Raw genomic sequence first — 20854 nt, forward strand, 5'->3', positions numbered from 1 at the left:
TTTATTGTTTCTGCTATAGAAACATTGTTTGAGCTGTGATGACTAAACAGATAAAATAAACCTCATACATGCAGCGTCAGAGAGACGTTATTTATTTCCAGCACAACCCATTGGAAGCCTAATGAGTGCTTTTCTGAAACCCTACTCTCCCACATGGGGGACGAGTAACTTGACTATTTGGCCAATTACAAAACACACACAACAGTTTTTTAACAATAGTGAATGGTGCTATTGTAGTTTTGTATTTTGCTGTTTGCTTAAATGAGAGGTTAGTTAGATTTCTTTCTGTTAATACAGCCAAAAAAAGGCCTGTATTTTTGTGTGTACTTTTGTCACGTTCAGGCACACTATTTTAATAATAATATAATAATCGTGATTGCTTTGTCAGGGCTTTGCATTTAAAGTCAGTATCGTACAACATTACCCTGGAGTTCAGCACAGCTGGAGGCAAAGAGTTCAGTCATAGTGTTACATATTAGTGTTACATCGATTAATTTTTTCTCCACTGCTCTCAAACTTTTGGAGAAAATCAGTTCACAAGAACTGACTTAGAGATTTTCTTTCAAAGGCTTCAGTGGCAGTACAGCTGTCCACTTCAGAAGGGGTTACACACTAAAATCAACAGTGCGGTTATAGGTGTGATGTGTTCCTCTTTTTAATTAGTTAATGAGTTGTGAGAATCAGTTGTGTTAGATAAGGGAAAACACAAAAACATGCGTAATATGGGGTCCACAGGACTAGGACCTCTTGTGTTAATCTGGCCTTGAACCTGTGGATCTTGGGGCTGTGCAGAGTTAGCTTGGAGCTAGCTATCGAAACTTATGGTCAAAATGCAAAAATGTTCTTACAGCATGTTTTTGGGCTCAGGTTAATGCAGTAGTTTTTTCAGTAATGGAAACTCACGCTAAGGTGAAAATGAAGTCTTCATCACCGTGTGTGACAGTGTCTGCCCTTGTCTATAAACCAGACTTCCTCCAGCACTTCTGTTGCACGAGTTCAGTTCCATTGGCTGTTGCTCCATTTCTCAGTGATGGATGAGAGGTGGACACTGAGTTACCTCATCAGGACTGTGTCAGCGAAGGTGCAGAAAGGCTGTCAGCTGATAATGAGATTCTAACACGCTCTGATCCCTGTGACTCTGAGAGTTGTGTTATATGCACTTCCTCTGATGGTTTGGAATAACAAACATCTAATGCCATGAGAAAATCTTTGTCACAAAGGAAACGGACAGCAAAGTTTTTTGACAACTTTTGACAAGAAAATCTTTTATACAACTTTTAAATATCTGTGACTACACGGCTGATGTGGGCAGCACAGTGGCGCAGTGGGTACCTCTGTCGTTTCATAGCAAGAAGGGCCTAGGTTAGATTCCTGGCCGTGCGACCAGGGTCCTTTCTGTCTGGAGTTTGCATGTTCTCCCCGTGTCTGCGTGGGTTTCCTCCGGGTGCTCTGGTTTCCTCCCACAGTCCAAAGACATGCTATATTGCCTCTAGGTGTGAGTGTGTGTGTGAATGTATATGTCTGCCCTGCGATGGACTGGCGACCTGTCCAGGGTGTTTCCTGCCTTTTGCCCAATGACCGCTGGGATAGGCTCCAGCTCCCCCTGCGACCCAGATGGATAAGCGGCTTAGAAAATGTGTGTGTGTGTGTGTGTGTGTGTGTGTGTGTGTGTACATGGCTGATGTAGAAGAATATCAGCCCAAACTTTGGGGTGGTTAAAATCACAGACGTTATAAGTGAGCAGACAGACCACTGGCTGAAATATAAAGGGGGAACATTGTAATGCTCGACATGGCGTCTGTTTACAGAGTAAGCCCCGCCCCTTCACGAAAAAGAGGCAGTCAGCTTGCTGTTTATGCTGTGAGCGTCCCACCCTTCACAAAACAGAGCCAATCAGCTTGCTGGTTACGCCACAAGCAGGGACAGCCCTCCCTTGTTGTGGAGATCTACGCAAGCGCAGTAGCCAGAACAACACGGAAAAAGACCCTATTTCCGAGGGTTTGGTCAGATTTTATCAGTGATTTCAAATATGCTTGTGTAATTGGTAATTCAGTTTTGAGTTTTTAGATCTCTCCCCATTCCGTGAGCCTGGTCTCGTGTCACTTGGAATAACTGCCTGGCAAAAAAAATAACAATTTTTCCACTACCCCAAATGTATTGGGCTGTTTTCTGTGAAATGGACAAAAGTACAACGCACAGCTAAAAACGGTATCCTGCATGTCGTTCACAATTATGTCCAAGTCCATAGCATGCTGTTAGCGCAATGCTAAGCCTCCATTACTTGTTACCTACATAAGCCTTGTAGCTCCAGTGCAAAACTAAATAAACAATCTTCAGACACTAAATATGTGTTGGTTAGCCAGCTACATTTGAGTGGGCATTCTGGCCTAAAACTAGCAGTAAATGTTATTTGTCATGTTATGTAATGTTGCATAACCTTGTATCCCAAAGCCTCATTGTTTTAACCAAGGTCACAATTTTATTTACTTTGCGTGTTTTGTCCATCCGTGTTCTATCACTACAATACCCAGCATGCATTATGCAAATAAGTCATACGACCATTGGGAATCTCCACGTGGTGCTAAAAATAGTCCTGATTGCTGGCATAGCCAACCATGTAAAGGCTAATAAATACAGACGTGACATTTGGCTTCCTAGCAGCACCATTAGGTATCTGGCTTCCTTCTGCTTTTGCCAGCAAGTGGAGAAAAAAAAACAAACATTTCAAGCAGACCCATGAAAAAGCTTGTAGTTCTTCAAAAGTTCTCACCTTCAAGAGACATCAGGGGGTTTTCCTGTAGTTTAAACTGGAAATTTGTTGTGGCACTGCTGTAGGAGGCATACTTACACCAGATGCAGCAGTGGTTAAATTTTTCGTTTTGGCTGAGCTAACCTCTCTGTTCTACTATGTGTGTCAGGGTCGGAAGGCACAGGAAATGGCAGTGATGAAGAGGGTTCTAAAGACAGCGCTGCAGGCACAGACAGCGACTCGGATGCCGCCGTCTCTGCAGACGAGGAGGGTGTTGATGAGGAGGAGGCCAAAGACCTGAATGAAGATACTCAGGAAGAGGAGAAGGCCAAGGAGCAGCCATCCTCAGAGGAGACCAGCAGTAAAGAAACGGGAGGAACGTCTAGAAGCCGCAAGAAAAGTGAAAAAACCCCGGACACAGAACCCAACGGCAGCGGCACGACCGAAGAAAGCCCTGCAGAGCCCAAGAAGTGGAACCTTCGGCGGAACCGGCCTATGCTGGACTTCACCACTATGGAGCAGCTGAACGAGATGGACGATTATGACAGCGAGGATGACAATGACTGGAGGCCTTCGGCAGGGAAGAAGAAAAGCAAGACTGCTGGGAAGGATAAAGGAGGAGGGAGCGAGGGAGAGGAAGATGAGGGGAGTGATGAAGATGACAATGATGATGATGATGATGACGATGACGACGATGATGAAAATGATGACGACAATGAGAACAGCAGTAGTGACGGTGAGGAGGTGGTGAAGAAGTCGAAGAAAAAAGCATCCAAAAGCACAGGAGCGTTTGATGAGGAGGAGACCAACGACAGCCACAGCACATCCCATGGAAAGGGAAATGAGGTGAGATGCCCTCCAAGACTGAATCACCACTGAATGATCATGGTTCGGGAGTTCAGGATGACAGGGCTGCTACTTTGTTACTATACTAGTTGACGTAAGTGGTGACGCATTGTTTGCTTGAAAAAATTGCTGCAAAATGCCCAATTATGTGTTCGAGATTAGTTCAACAGACACTACACTGTAGGAAGTTTTTGGGGCAATATTGCTTCAATTAATTTATTTTTCTAAGGAAGAAATTTCTTGTTGCACAGATGGAACTGCGTAATGGTGGTGCTTTGACAGGCAAAAGTAGGAGCAAATTATAGCAGTAATTGTTAATTCCCACCAAATTTCTTTAATACTTCAGTTGATTTTTGAAGAATTCTGTGTAATTCAGTGCCTAAATTGTCAGTCTTATCATCAGTGGATCATTGAGCCAATAAGCAAGACTGGTGACCGGCTGTCTAAAGGCATTTTTCCCGTGCTCAAAGTACCAGAATCTTTGGCACCAGAAAACTCGAACTGTGCTTTTTCTATTGGCTCTAAGTCCAGTACCACAGGCTCTATTTTTATTTTTTGCTTAGAATTGGTACCAGCTGGACCTAGTGCTTACTCAAAGGGTGGGCTATCCACACTGTTCATTGCTTACTGGTTAAGCAAATGGCCAATAGAAAAAATACTGCAAAGAATACTGCTGCAAGAACCAGATCTGAGGAACAGTGAGGAGATGCAGGCATTGTTGTTGCGTGAGTACGGCTGTCGCAGTTATTTTCCGTAGTCATTTAATCATATCTTTATATTGCAACAAACAGAACATGAATTGTTTGTCACTTGCAAACACATATAACATCGAATAATAAAAGAAAGCTCAAGCTGTTATGTGAGACATGTCGTGGGCCTTAATGAAAAGAATGAAAGAATTTCTAACAGATTGTTTGAGCTCTCTCGTATCATCGGGAAGTTCTTTTTTGCTGATTCGTGTAATTGAAGCCCATGGAAAAGTTAACCAATTCTTTAAGTTAATTCATTCATTAGTTCATAATTCATTAGTTAAGTCATTCAAGCACTATCACATGAATAACTTTGGAAAGAATTCGCCAATGTGGTGTATGCTAGTAATGTAGCTAATGGTAGCAGTCCTTTTTATCGGTGTCACTATGATCATTGCTGTTTTCTCCCAGGTGGAAAATGCGCTAGAACCAGAACCCCAAATTCACTATATATTCACTAAATAGTTCCAGTGGGTCAGGTCTTGATTCTGAATGTGCAGTGGAAAAATGCCCAAAATTACATTCTGTAAGCGTGGTGTTTAATATTAGCACTCTTTAGATTCTGTCTGGTGCTCCTTTGATGACTTTGCAGTCCATTACGGTCAGTAAATATACTCACTTCTAACACATTTCTGATAAAAGCCACACTTACTTTCATTTTGTAATTTTACAGAAGGTGAGAAGTTTGTATTGTTCATGTATCGGTATTGAAGTATTGTATCTGTATGAATGAAGTATGAATCTGTATCAGTACTGGCATCGATATTGAAAAAATTCGTGTGATACCCAGCCGTAGTTGCAGCCCTGTCATATAGTAACTTTCAGTGGCCTGTCAGACTTCACATGTGATTTAATTGCACACCAGCTCAGACTGCTGTTTTGGCATGTGTCCACTTACTACTATCAGCTGAAGTGGCAGCTCATTGCAATAAATTGTTTGAAAGTTACACTTGTGTAGGAAACAAAGCCGATCCCAGATTTAAAGGTCACGGATGTCATTTTCAGTGTGTCCAAATGAATGCACACGGGAGGTCTGAGCAGATCAGTCAGATAATGCAGTCACTGGCTTTTAGACCATCAGATTGAACTTTTCAAAAGACACTTAGGTCTTTTTTGATAATCGACTTATCTGGAAACTGGGAGTCGGTGTATAAGATGGGCTAATCTACCAGTCCCTGAGGTGAGAGATTGTCAGTGGCTTTGCAGGTTTTTGGTGAGTGTGTCCTTTTACCCTAATCTGGGATCAGTCTGCTGTTTCAACACTAATGTTTAAGACTCATATTTGAGAGCAGAAATCTGGTCCTAGATCAGTGTAAAAGAGTATGGTTTTCCTGGATACTGTCCACAGGACTCTCTGCTGGAGCGAGCTCAGCCATGGAGCGCTCAGAGGATGGAGCATATCCTGATCTGCTGCGTTTGTCTGGGAGACAACAGTGAGGACGCTGACGAGATCATCCAATGTGACAACTGTGGTGTGACTGTGCATGAAGGTAAATCCACAAATTCTGCCGCTAGCCACGGCTTAAATATTTATGAGAAGTTTATAAACAATTTTTGAAAAACAGGTTCTAAAATGTAATTCAGAGTAAGGGTGAGCAATATGATTATATTTTACCGTTATTGTAATAAATTATGTAACAGTATGCTTATCTGAGCAGACTGTGGGTATCATCAGTATTTAAAACACTAAACAATGCTTGATTCATTACAAAGAGTGCATAATTAGCAATTTTTAACAAGATTTACTGTAGTGCCATATGTGAAAGAACATTGTACTCACAGTTTTTGATAGTATTTAAACCCAAATAGCATGTACAGTGAAAAATTACTTTTTGGTTTTGCCATATCTCCTACCCCTAAGTCAGAACTGAGATCTGCAGAATTCTTTCGGAACTGTAGGATTGTTACTACCATAATGTTGCTGTCGAAACAAAATTTTGTATCTCCATTTTTGCTACTTTTTTATTTTTTATATAAATAGACCAAAATAAGTGCTCCAAAATTGCTTGCAAAAAAATCTTGTCGCATTATCTTGCATTCAAACTTAAGAAGACTTTTCTTTCCTTCTCCTGTGCAGTTATTATTTTGCTGTCTGGACAACAACTTGTTTTTATTTTTATTTATTTATATATTTTACACATTTAAAGGGGCAGATTCCCTTGTCATTGTATGAAAACTTCAGGGTAACTTGACCAACAGAAATGGTCCAGAATCACTTGGAATAAAATCCTGTTACATTCACACACATTAAAATGTTTTTTTTCCCCCCTATTTTTTTTTATAAAGTTATTGTTTGGGGATACAAGGTTTTACAGCATTCTGTAGTTTTGTTAACTTATTGTCAGTAGACAGATTAACCCATTGATTTCTTCCTTGTCATCTTGTGTCCTCGGATGCACTGCATTCTTCTCTGAATTTGTTAATCCCTATCACAAAGGTTCTGTATATTTGAAGCCAGTCGAAAATCAATCAGTGTGTTTTAATTGCAACAAAACTGTAAAACACATCATGTAAATAATATTGCACTCATCCTGATGTGCAAACTCTGCCCTGACCTGATTTGATCCAGTGTAGTCAGCACCCCTCTGTTCCCTAGAGCTGAAGAATTCTCTGGAGCGAGGGAGAGAGAGGGAGAGAGAGGGAGAGAGAGGGAGAGAGGGAGGAATGAACAGTGAATGGAGAGTAAGCTTCATCATCCTGCATTATTAGCTCATTGTGTCTGTGACTTGTTGGAAACAAAATCAATTACTCTTTAAATCGTCTTTTAGCCTCCGCCTTCTCTTTCAGACAGGCCTAGTTAACGCTGGCCATGCCCTGCTGGATCAATGTGACACCACTAATTTCCAATTACTCATTTGTCATTTATTTATTTATTTATTTATTAACTAACTTACTTATTTGCTGATGCCTTGCTGATTCAAGGCACCCGACCACACAGAACTGAATTCCTAACAGTAGGCCTTTTGTGTACGCAAGTACACACACTTGTGGCCTAAAAAGCACACCTAAAAGTAAAAATACAGAACCGAATAAATGTATACATTAATCTGTGATATATACACATAAGCATGCAGCAGCTTCTCTGGGCCTGCCAGAATGATGCTAACTGTTGTTTCATGTCCAAAAAAAAGTAATTTGTCTCATATGTGTGTCCTGTACACTCATGCTTATTTCTGCGACCTTCAGACACTACAGAAATGTGGTAAACATTACATCCTTTGTACTATCAATAGTAGTTGGGACGCACCTTGTTATGAGGACAAGGCTCTGAGGTCGTGGTGTCAGCTGATGCAGCTAACCAAGGAAGGCAATTCCGCAGGTGGTGTGGGAGGACACTGGTGTCCATGCTAGGCTATAACCCCATCAGACCAGTTGTTCTTAACATATTTCTTGCTAATGTCTGGCGAAATATGTTAAGAACGACTGGTCTGGAAAAAAACACTGAAACGTTTCACTGAAATGTGACTGAAATATTTCTAACTCCACTCAGCTACACATGCTAATAGCAGTTCAGCTCAATAGACTAACTTTCGCTTATGTTAAAGGTTTGCATGCTGTGTTATGTGTGCTCATTTGTGGCATACAGGTGCAAGGTTTTAACACAACTATGCCTTAAAAAGAATTTCAGCTGGTACAAAAGGACCGGTACATAACTTATTGCTAGTACTGACCTGTGTTTATTGAATAAATAGATAAAGGGAATCCTGACTTTTCCTCTTGACGAGGAAAAGACTTTAGCTTTCTTCTTTTTCACCTCAGAAAGCCCCAGGATGTCTCAGCGTAAGACCTCTGCGTGAGTGAATAGTGTGTGTGTGTGTGTGTGTGTGTGTGTGTGTGTGGTAGGGCATGTCCTTGTATTGTGGTCAGGAGGTGTTTCACCTGGGGTTAGGTGTATTAAAGTGCATCACAGTTGCTGCTTCTGCCATCCTGGCTGGGTGACGCAGGGAGATGGAGTAGAGTACAGTGTGATGACAGAGATGGACCACAGCCCTGGAGCTCACACACACACACACACACATCCCCCTTTAGCGCCAGCTCACTGAAACAAGCTATTTCATAACCTGGTAGCAGTGAATCAGGGGGTGACCTTGGAACAGCCAGGGTCCTTTGATGTGCCAAACGCAGTGTTGCAGAGTCAGCCCTTAGAGCGACATGCACTCTAATTCATACACACACTGTGGATCTGTCTGTCTCTCCATCTGTCTTCCTCTGTGTGTCTCTCTCTCTGCCTTCCTCTGTGTGTCTGGCTCTCTCGGTCTTCCTCTGTGTGTCTGGCTCTCTTGGTCTTCATCTATGTCTCTCTGTCTTCATCTGTGTCTGTCTCTCTGTCTTCCTCTGTGTGTCTGACTCTCTCTATCTGCCTTTATGTCTGTCTTGCTCTGTGTATCTGTCTCTGTCTGTCTTCCTCTGTGTGTCTGTCTCTCTGTTTGTCTTCCTCTGTGTGTCTGTCTCGGTCTTCTCTGGGTGTCTATCTCTCATTCTGTCTTTTTCTGTGTTTCTGCCTCTCTCTGTCTTCCTTTGTATGTCTGGCTCTCTCCATCTTTCTTTATATGTCTCTGTGTGTCTGTCTCTCCACATTTTCCTCTGTCTTTTTGTCTTTCTCCTATCCTCAGGGTGTCTGTCTGTCTTCCTCGGGGTGTCTGTCTCTTACTGAGAATGAAAAAATGCACCAAGTTCTAAAGAGAAGAAAAGAGTTGTTCCAGCCTCCCTTTCTTTTTTCCTTCTTTTCTTTCTTTCTTCCTTTTAGCTCTCTCTCATCTTTCTTTTTTCTTTCTTTCTTTCTTTCTTTCTTTCTTTCTTTCTTTCTTGTTCTCATAACATTGCTCTTTTTTGTGCACATTGCTCTTCTCGTCTTCTTGCTTCACATTGCTCGTTTTCTTTCTCTGTCTCATGCTCTCCCTGCCTCTCACTCTCATTCTGTCTTGATTTTGCTGTTTCCATCTTCTTTTACTTTTTCCCTCTTTCTGTTTAATCATTCTCTTTCTGCCTCTCATTCTCTGTCTATTCTCTGTCCATTCTCTCTCTCTCTCTCTCTCTCTCTCTCTCTCTCTCTCTCTCTCTCTCTCTCTCTCTGCTCTGCTCTGCTCTGAGAGCTGGTTAATCTCCATGAGAAGAGGCCGCAGGGAGGCTGAGTGGCGTGCAGTGTGGGGCTTAAGGGATGGCAGTTGGAAGAAGTAGCACTCAAGGCCAGTTCTTATCTACTTCTCTCCTACTCAAGACAGTCTGTTTTTCCTCTTCTGTGATGAAACAACTACCGTACATTTGCCACTTACTCTGATCAGGAGATTGCAGGCGTTTATTTATGTCTGTGATGTTTCTAGGGTTGTGATTGACTAATAGCCACACATCTTTTGAAAACTAAGCTTCTAGAGTTATTTATGGGCTTTCTAGAGTATATAAATATCTACTGAATTTTGAAATACTATATGTATTGATGTATCCTGATATCAAAAATGAAATGATAAATATCCATATCCATATTCATATTCTGTCTGAAAAGGTTCGATTCTTTGTGGAGGGCATTTATGATTTATGGCACAAATTTTATCCATATGAAAGGAATTATCAGTACCAGACTCTGAAAGCAAAGAAGCCGAACTGGACAAGCAAGAGAGTGAGGAAAGAGAAGGGTAGTAAATAGACTGTAACTGAGGAGGATGAGAAGATGCAAATACAGAGTAACAGGTCAGGAAAACCGGTGAAGGTGAACATTTTCTTACTATCTCAGACTGCACAAAATGGAAAAGAATACCATATTTTGATTATATTGCTACATATTGCAATTGCAACATGCCTTACAATATATTAAAACAGATCATAACAAGGTTAAAGATCAGCCTGCATTATTTTTTCCATTGTTTAGTTACATGATTTCATTTATTCATCAAAACACCCACAGAAACTTATCCTGAACAGCGGACTTATGAAAGGCTCATTTGCATATTGCAGCCTTTTGCAATATTAGCATTGCAAAGGCCAATATTGTGATACTAATTAACAAATGATATATCATTCAGCCCTACTATCATCTCTCCTCCCCTGCTCTCTACTTTGTGTAGCACGTTGGTTGGGCGTGCAGGGTGGTGCCAGCCTCCTCGACTCGGGGGCACAGCTGTTTAGCCCCTGAAACTATCACCCTTTGCCAGCTACCTGCCACCCTCCAGTGCCAGCTGTGCCATCATGCCACCAGTCCCTGCCTGGAGGGGTATGGGTAGTGGAAGTCCATACAGCTGCATCTGAGTCACACATGCTCACCTGAGCCTTGTGCGCTGGTCTGGAAAGGTGACCCATTAAGTTAGCTTGGCATGCATTGGCTCGTTTCCTGCTCTGATGCTGCTGGTACAGTATGAGGGTCTGAGCCAGGCTTGAATGCTGCTGCTTCGTTCTCCATGTGTTTGAGTTAATCAGCCATTTTTGCTCTGCAGCTGGTGTTAGTGAGGCTGCAGTTACATGGCTAGAGCAAAGTTGAGTGGCGTCAACAACGCTGTGGTATCAGTTAAAGAGGAATTATCCACTTAATTGAATATACAAATAAGGCATGTGTAGTGTGTGAATTTTTACTAATTTTGATATTTGAGTGTCTGTAACCCTGCGTTCACACCCGCAGCAACAAAATCATTTCTGAACTCGAGTGGACCTTTGGTTGCCATGGTTTCACTGATGCCAAGCATAAATCAGATGAATTCCCGCTGTAAACAAAATTATTGGTGAGAGATGGCTTGCGTGCTTATTTTTATATAATCCCCCTGTCTGTGCAGTCAGTTTGTGAGGAATACAGTATTTGGTCTTTGCTATTACTGTCTATTTGCGGTGAATGCACCATGGCCATTATTCCACCTCTAGTAGGAACAATTATCTAGGAACCAAAAAAGGAGCGTACCATTTCACAGTGGCGGAGATAAAGCATGTACTACGCTGCTCAGTGCTCAATTCCTCTCGGTAATTGTCACATCGCTTTGCTCCGTATTTGCATAAAGTTAAGCTCCGGTCAACTTTGTCACGTTGCGGACTCCGCCCACTTCGTGTCACCAAAATTTGGGCCGCCTCCTGTCACCGGAAATCGACAGCTCTCATTGAAAGTGAATAAGCTCCGGGCCCTTTGTTGCGTCGTTTCGCTGCCAGTGTGAATGCAGGGTAAGAGTTTTTTATGAAGGAAAAAGTCTGGAAAAGAAAAAACAGTAGAACTTATTACAGGGCTGTAGTTTACCGTCTTATGTGACATCGCAGGAATGCATTTCAAAACGTTTTATTATTCAAAAATAGTTTGGGTACATTTTACGCTACTAATCAGATTGTTTCTGAAGAAGGTTTTGCATAAGTACTGTTGCTTGATTCATAGCTACTGTTATTTGATTTATAGCTACTCAAACTGTAGAATTTTATGTAGCAGCAAACAAGAAAAAGAGCCTATTGCTAGATGAGTTTGCCTCTGTACCTTCTGGCGACATGGAAAATCAGTAAATGCCTGATTCAGATTTCTTCAGGAAAACACTGCAGATCTTAGTTCTGCTAATAAAATAAAATGCTTACTAAAATTTCTGTAGATTGGCTGAATAAAAGACTGTAAACTGATGCTGAGAAGGTTGATTCTTCAGCAGTCTCTCTTGGCAGCAGGACCCACCTCCTTCCTCTTCTTCCACAAGTTAAAAACTCTTTAAAGTTTGATGAAAGGCGGCGAGTTTGCATGCATGTGGTCTGAGTGTAATATTGCCAGTAATCATCCTACTTTAATAATATATCTATAATCTGATTACTCTTCTGTTACTGTAACAGAATGCAATTATGTTTTTTGTATCCTTGTTTTGTATTGCCATTATTCCACCAGATTCCATTACTACTCAAACAGCTGCGAAGCGCACAGTGAAATTTTACAATATTGCTTAGTTTCCAGTTGCGCTCAAGTTCAGATCATTCCTCCACCTGAAAGTAAAGTCAAACCAGTTACATATGTTCTTGAGTTTCTGAATTATGTCAAAATAATGTCTTATTTTCTTGAAATAATCACATGCATGAATAATCAATTTGTGTTTTTTAAGAAGTAATAATTTCCTCAAAATCTCAATATCTTAAAATAAGTCATAGTTTGAGTCAGAATCAAGAACATTTTTCTTCTACCTGGCAGAAACTGGCTTTCAGAGAAAAAGCATTTGAGCCAAACAGGGAGTTACATTGTGCTGGTCTTATACTAACTAGCAAGCTGTACCTGTGTTAATTTGCATAGGGGTTTTTAGTAGATCTGCTAACCTGCTAAACTGGCCACTCCCACCAGCGCAAAGTGCTGGTAGACTGTCTGTAAATACCGCCTCTTTTAGTAAATCTGTCCCCAAATGTTTTCGTCTCCTGTCTGTTTACTGGGGTTATGTGAGGTAACTAACTACTAAACAGTCAGGTTGTGCTTAATTTTACAACATTTGCATGTCCTTAAGGCAACTTTGGTGCAGCAGTAGCAATGGTTTGAAACTGTTTTTGAGATAGAGACAGAAAGAGAGAGAGAGAGAGAGAGAGAGAGAGAGAGAAGGAAAGAGTGGCAGAGGGGATAATAGGCAAGCATTGATTGTCTGCATCTTTAGGTGCACGCAAGTGTCTCACCGCTTGATTGCAAAGCTTTGCCGTCTCGGGAGGCTTTTGCTTATAGACAGCCTGAGAGAAAAGCCTGTGAGAGAGCAGAGCAGAAGGCCCATCAATGAGCAAAGGGCAGTGGAGGACTCCTGCCCCATGGGCCCAAGAACACACACACAATGCTTTTGATTAGCATCTAGGCACAAACTGTGATTTATGTGGTCTGGGCTACAAAGTGTAACCTGGCATACTCAGGCTAATTATGACTCTTTTGTCTCCCTCCAAATAGTTATTTGTTTGCCTTTTAGCAGTTCTAATAAAAAAAAGCAGGAGTGAGGCTATTAAAATCGTACCCCAATAAAAGGCATCACATTGTCCATTAATGTCCTTGGACTCATTGGAACACCAATTAACATGCTGCTGGTATTGATTTCAGCAAGACCTTAATGAGTTCTGGACCGTAAAGTTAATTATTTCCCCAAAACGTGCACAATTAATTTAGGTTGTTTACTTGGCTGAGTGTGGATTTCATAAAAATTTGTCCACAGTGAATGCAGCGGACTTTTCAAGTTACTTTTCAATTCACTCATTCCAACATTTATATTTTAGCAAAATAATTCTTGATATTGTTTTTGCAGTCATTAAAGAATCTACATTTTTGTGGTTTACTTCCATAGGCTAAAGTCAAACCTTAGCCTTAAGAAGTAGCTGAAGCCAGATTCAAATATTTTTAATGTAACATAACCGTAACATGATTCCTTACTGATATTGTTCCAGTGATGACGCTGTGCTGTCAGAACTGTGATGATCTACATGGGGAACAGAGAGTTCAGTGCAAATGCTTTGGAACAAATCTTTAATTATGAATGCACCAACAAAACTCAAAGCAGTGTTTGGTTACAGATTCTAGCCAGTCAGAAAAAATGAATGGGACTAAAGTACTGTGCAAAAGTCAGAGACCACCATTCATTTCTTTAATTTCCTGTCAAAACAGAAATCTGAAGAAGTATTTTCACACGTCTCCGAAGTTCAGTCTTAGAAGTTGGTTGCACTTTGGGCTTCTCACAACCCAAGTAATCCCAAACACATTCAGTGATGTTGAGGTCTGGACTCTTGGGTGGTCAGTCCATTGCTGTGAGAAGACCAGCAGCTTTTTTGTTTGATTTGGAAAGTTTTCTGCTTTTTTATCTACTTCCTTTTCTCAGTAAGGGCTTCTTGACAGCTACACATCTTTTCAGACCCATAGCATTGAGTTGTCTTCACACATTATGTGGATCTTATATCTAATCTACTCAGAAATGTCCCCTTTAAAAGTGAAGTGAAATAAATGAGGAGTGGTCTTTGGCTGTTGACACACCATTGCAAATGGAAAAGAGTGATGGACTTTGTTTTATTTTGTAGGCACTTACAAGACTGAGTTTGCAAAAAGCTTGAACTTGCTTTCATATTTTAAGATTTTAAGATGCTAAACTTGATTGTTTTATGCAATAATAATCTATTTTTTCAAGTAAACATCACCTAAATTGCTGTGTCTTATAAATTTTCCTTCTGAAAATCTCTTATTAGAGCCCTGTGTAATGTTAATAATGATGGAGAGTCGCATTAAGCAGTGCTAGAGTGTGTTTAACACGTGCCTGTATCCATTCCACTGCACCTGACTCACTTTACACCCTGCATTATCCTTTTACACAGCTGGATAATTACTGAATTAATTGAAGTTAAGTGTCTAGCTCAAGGTTAAAAACATGCTTCCTTTCCATTCTGTCTGAACTCCCAACCCTCATGCTGCACGTTCCCCTGACTCCTCCCTTGCTGCCATTAGTCAAGTGCTTCGAAAGAAGCGCAGTGAACGAACTTTCAGTGTCTTGAAGGATTTTGTAGAAAATTATGCTTATTTTTTTTTTATTCTCTGAAAAATTTCTCAGGGCAACACCATCAGTTGAGTTATTTGCTTATGCCATAGGCTGTCTGTAGCCTAGTGTTTGTGATATAGATGTTGTGTTGGATGAATGGGTTGGCAAAGCTGAGCAAAACCCCCATTTTTTTTGGAGGCTGGGATATTTTTGTTAGTCAAATGTTGATGAGTTAAGAAATTGAAAGGGCTGGTATTCCTCAGTTTTCATAGATAGACTGGTCTGGTAAATGAGTGGTACATGTTGACACTTTAATAGTACATCAAACAGGTTTATTTAATTTAATTTAGTCTTCCATGATATGGGCCCCTTAAGCACTTACTGCTGAACTGTGCTGTTCGCTTCTTTATGCATGGAAAGTCTTGGAGAATCAAACTGAAGTGTAAAATTAAAATGTTATCTGCCGTGATGGAGACTTGGATTTTATGCACGTGTTTTGTTTTTTGTTAGACCTATCTTTTTTCCTCTCCTCATAATGAGGAAATGATTTCTTCCACGGATTGCTGGTTATGGAAATGATTGTATTGTTTTTGCGAAAGGGAGAGCGCTGGCGTTAAGAAAGATCGCCTCTTTGTCTTATTATTGAGCTTTGATTCAGTGCCGCTGATTCAAACAAAGGCAGATACCAATTGTGTTCACTCCTTACTTCATTTAATTTCTCTCTCACTCTTTCCTCTTCCCACCCCCTCCCCCATCTGTCTTGGAATGCAGTGAGTCCATCCGTACTAATTGGCTGTGCTCATGCAGGCCCTCGCCCCAGACTTCATTCTGTTGTTCGTATCTGTAGTCCTGCTCTAGAGGCTGACTGTGCCAACAATACTACGGCTCTCCAGTAGGCACTGTCTATTCAGAAAGTTGTCTGAATGTAGAGTAAGACAGCGCTGTTAGAATTTTTCTTCATTTGTGTAAAGAGCCTTTATGATAATTTCATTACGTTTGAAAATGTGTAAAGTTCAGGAATTGTGCTTGACATCCTGGGTTAATGTGTTTAGCAGTGTTAAATTCTGAGTGAAAAAAAATGGTATTTTCTTTTTTTTTTTTTCCCCAAATCTGCCACACAACAGGCCACACCCATAATCTGTGCCATTATACTCCACCCCTAAAAATAGGTGTGCTTTTAACATTCTGAGCAGTATGAACTACACAAGTGAAACAGCGTAATTAATTAAGATTAAGTGACCCTTATTAGTCCCACAATGGGGAGATTTCACCTCCGCAGTCTAACCCATCTGTGCCGTGAAACACCACATACACACTAGTGAAGACACGCACTAGGGGGCAGTGAGCACACTTGCCCCGAGCAGTGGGCAGCCCTATCCTCAGCACCCGGGGAGCAGTTGGGGCTCAGGTGCCTTGCTCAAGGGCACGTCAGTCACATACTGTTGGCTCAGGGGATCGAACCGGCGACCTTCTGGTCACAAGGCTGGTTCCCTAACCTCCAGCCCAATGCGAGCGTATTGTTCGACAGAGGTGTGCTTAGTACACAGAATCGGTTCCGTGAACACTTACGTGACCGTTTCAAGACAGTAACTCACGAGCAGGGAGATGTCCTGGCTTGCACATTGTGTAGGCCCACCTCAAATGTTAAATGCCTGCCACTTCTTTCAACGTCACATTTTAATCTAGTGTACTGCAAACAGCAAAAGAAGTAAACTAAATCAAGCTACTGCTGAACATGATGTCTTTAATGTACTTACAAAGGACTCAAAAAGCATAGAACCCATTGCTGAACGTGTTAAGAAAACACATCAAGTTGATATTAATTGAACTGACCCATTTTTAAAATGTGCTTAAAGTACAGTATTAGCATTCAAAGAATGTAATTACCCCAAGTGTTAAATCAGTCAAAGTCAATAAAGTCAAATGGAATGATTGAAATGTGTTTTTCCTCATAGGATTTCATCCTGGTATCATAAGATGCTTACCCAAATGAATGAAGTCTGTTGTATTTAATATAGCATATTTTGAGGGGGTTCTTTTTTGATGATTTCTTGTATTGAGAGGTTTTATTGGTTCCATCTATTAGCCTGTTGAGTGTGTCCTTTCGCTTATTTTACATACCATGTCTGTGTTGTCTTTCCCACTAGGCTATCTGCTCTTGGTGAATGCTTACTTGATATATTTTGGCTAATCATGCAGTTTTGATATTATTGGTGTTACCACATCCTGTTTTTATTCAGTATGGTTCTAAACTGACTGGGTACTCGTGACCACTTTTAAACCAATTATAGTAAGTTAATGTGTGGACCTACCCCTTGTTTTCGAGTGTCACCTGCTCCCTCGAATGGAGTTACAATGGGTAGTGGTTGAAATCTTCTCCTATGAAATGGGACCCTCAAATAAAAAAAGAACATTACTTCATTAACAGGCTACTAGAGGTGCTGCTAGTCTGCAGTGATAGCAGAGGAGGGTGAAGTTCAGCAACCTCACTGCTGGTCTTTAGTTACATTTAGGGAATCATATGCCTTCGAAGAGGGGGGACGCAAGAATTATTTATTATCGCCCACCCCTAATTTTTCAGTGAAATGAAGCTGAAGTCAGCTATTCGCCAGCTTCTTGTTAAAATTTTCCTGTTTCAGCTTAAATAGTGCATCATAACATAAACATAATACAATGTTTATCATAATTTTAACGAAGAAAATACTTTTGTGTTTCATTTGTAGGTTTCTTTGGTCACTTGTGCAGCCATCTTGCTGGTTTTTCTTTTTTTCTCATATTGCTGAGTTGTGTGCCTCTGAAAAACCTCCATTTGGTGGGCCTTGTAGCCCTGACACTTCACCCTACCCGTCTATCTAAACAAAATTCGGGACACCCTACCCCAAGATGTGAACGCACAATGCGGAGGGCTGAGGGCAAAGTGGTAAGGGCAAGGAGTGAAATGGGATTGGGCCAACACTAGTAAGTTTAGCCAATTTAAGTAAAAAGTAAAATAAACAATTTAATTGTATAGAAAAAAAACATTTTTTTGAGTTCGTGTACATCTCAGCACTGCTCTGTGCAGTGGATCAGTCAATCAGGTGGGGGTGCCAACAAACAACATGGTAATTAGGAGTTTTGCTCAGCAAGCGGTGTATACCACTCTGCTCAAACTCAAACCACTGTGTCAATTTTGGACAAAAAGACATCGGTTTGCCTAGAAACATTGTTTTTGTTTAAAATATATTATCTGCTTTACTCCAACTCTTTTGTCACAACCGTGAACAGCAGAGACTGCATACCTGTAGGTAACCCACAGTGAACCCACAGTTATCACTAGTCCAGTGATGTCTCTTAAAGCCAAGGTGTACTGTAAATGTGTTCTCCACGCATGCAACAGCCATCTAAATGCTTAATTTGAGATGTTTCAGGGGACTTTTCATCCATGCAAGCTTGCATGGCACTGAGGCTGGATGTGCGGGCAGTGTTGACAAACGCCCATGATTCCTAACTTTTAGCTCCATCTTCACAAAGGAGTAGATTTAGAAATTTCAAGCTAGGCTTGTGTTTTGGGTAACAGCCGCAAATGACTTTTAAAACTCGGAAAAAAAAAAAAAATTGCGCCAACCATTGCAAGACAGCAGTATTCACCCATGTAAAATGTATCTGAACTTTTAAACACTGAGTAATGTGATGTCCTTCATTAATGCCACATATTGTACCAACATTGATAAGATTGTTGTAGAAATGCAGCTGAACTGGTTAAACACGCTCTGTTCTGGAGGCACCTGTGCCAAAAGCTGCCTCTATTATACGGTGTGCATTTTTGGACGTCCTCACACCACAGCATCAGGTTTCAGACTGAAAAATGACTTCGGTCTCATTAAAAACAGAGAAGTCGGCAGGCAAAGGGCCAAGCTAAGTGGCCACAAACTCTTCAGACAGTAAAGTGTGTGTGACATTTGCAGTTCTGTTCATTCTTACTAGATTAATTACAGTTTTGGGGCCAAATTAATGATGACAATACTACAACCGCAACCTTTACTGAACTCGCATGGTATCACTGTGTTTTCTTGTGCAGCCACATCAGTGTAAGGGAGCCTCAGAAAGTTATAGCACAAAACAGTAAAGTAAACTTCCCAAACCTGGTTTAACTGTTTACCACTGTTATTTTCTACACGGTTGCCTAGATAAGAGAACTCAGTTTTCAGCTTAATGAGTATACTGTCCCACCCACATTTAGCCCGAGTTCTGTCATCGTTGTACCTAGACATGTATTCTGATACTCTTTGTTAAATCGGTTGTTTTAGTCTTAAAACAATTGATAATATGCGCTTCTGCTTTCTTGGAATGAAAACCTGTTTAATAAGCATATTTAAACCAGTAAGATCTTTTTCTCTCTGGACTTAGAATTATGTGTCGCATAGGTAACTCGGTGGCCAGTGCCACAGAATGGTGAGTACTGTCCATGTAATGTAATGCTCTAGCTACACGCTATTGATAATGTTATTGGATAAATGCAGCAATGTCACCAACCTGGTCCCCATTGCTTTCCCATTATCGCACGCTGTCACACACAAGCGCGCACTGACCCAAAGTGTGAGCTCCATCAAACCACTCTGAACCTTTTCCCATTAAATCTTGATACCCTTAAAAGTACTCCTCTTGATTTTGTCAACACCCTCCCCCGGCCTCTCTCTAACTGCCAAGCTCGTCATTTCTGACACGGATAATCTTCACTTCGGGGATTATGAAGCTATCCCGCAGTCATCACTTTTTTCTAGCTTAGCTCCTATTAGCCAGTACCCTGTGGCTTAGCGGTTCCAGCTTTGTATCTCAGTTCAAAAGGAACATCGCAGATTTGCTCGATGGTTCAGCAGTAAGTCGGTTAAACCGGCGCGCTGATCGTCGAAAGCACCAGCGCCATGGTTCAAAGCCCAATCAGTATTAAGCGCCTAACTGTTGCCAGCAGCGCTTCGGTAATACCTTTCTCTAAGGAAATAAACGTCGAGCTGAGCCATGTGAACCCTCCGAGGATGGTTCCTCCTGCCCTCCTAGCTCACTGCAGGGTCGAAACCAGCGAAAAAAGCCTCTTGTTTACCACACACATGCTGGGAAAGAGTGTATGCCCTTTACATTCACTGAAGAAATGTTTAGGCTGGTGTTAAGAAAAGGAACAAAGCCTGATCTGTTGGGAATGACAAAGAAATGAGACTTATGGCCATGAATGGCCGTGAATAACCTGGTTCATTAAACAGTGTATTTTGGCACAATAGGCTACTCTTGTGTCCATTTTGAATCTTTATCTAGAATGGCAGCCCTAAATGTTTCCCTTCCATTTAGCTTTATAGCAGTTTTCCCTCTATTTCTGGATTTTCAGTGCTCTTGGAGGCTGTGGAACACACCGTTCTTCTCTGTCCACATTCACTCAGTCTGCTCTAGCCCACCAGCTTGTTATGATAAGAGTTCAGAACTCGGAGTTTATTTGCCGGTCTTTCCCCACGCCCCTGCTGCCTGGAGGCTGCTTTGTTGAATTAGGAGTGAGAATGTTATCTCTGAAATGGCGGGAAGGAGCTGATTGCTGTCCTCATTGGTGGCATGGAGCACGTTTGCCGAGTTTAATAGGTGCCATGGTAACCCGATCAGCACAATAATTGTTTTTGCAGCCCTGGAAAATTAAGAAGACAACATTTTGAACGCTTTCATTGGCTTGGCGCTTGCAGTCTTGCACTTGCTTTTATATTATATGAAATAGCTGGTTTATCAAATTGTTAGCCTTGTGGCTAAAGACAAAACCACCAAGCGTAGACTAGATATGCAGGTACACAGGCGATGAGGTTGTGCTGCTGGCTTTTATTGTTCTAACATTCGTCTTCTCTTCTTCTGTTGCAGAAGACAAAGTGATGCAACATTCTGGTAATTATATTTGGAAGGCATTTGCTATCAGTTATTAGAGTTTTTGTGGACATCGAGAAAACTTCAGAGAACTCATTTTCACTTTCCACACTGATAACTGCGTGTCTTGTGAACATGTGTATTAGAGTTAATAGGCCTTAAATGTCCATGAGATTATATTTTTATGCATAAATAACACTACACCATTGCTTCAGAAGCTTGTTTTA

The 20854-nt window shown here is 41.2% G+C and overlaps 1 protein-coding gene across 2 annotated transcripts in view; it reads left to right on the forward strand.

The window, feature by feature from the left end:
- The window catches only part of phf14 (PHD finger protein 14), a 105433-nt gene that overhangs the window by 1649 nt on the left and 82930 nt on the right, over positions 1–20854 (forward strand). For both annotated transcript variants that reach the window (XM_036566244.1, XM_036566246.1), the window contains exons 3-4: positions 2919–3595; positions 5693–5834. In XM_036566244.1, coding sequence (XP_036422137.1) covers positions 2919–3595; positions 5693–5834 — 819 coding nt within the window. The remainder of the gene's footprint in view (positions 1–2918; positions 3596–5692; positions 5835–20854) is intronic.

Source organism: Colossoma macropomum, unplaced genomic scaffold (assembly GCF_904425465.1).
Source record: "Colossoma macropomum unplaced genomic scaffold, Colossoma_macropomum, whole genome shotgun sequence".
Lineage (NCBI taxonomy): Eukaryota > Metazoa > Chordata > Actinopteri > Characiformes > Serrasalmidae > Colossoma > Colossoma macropomum.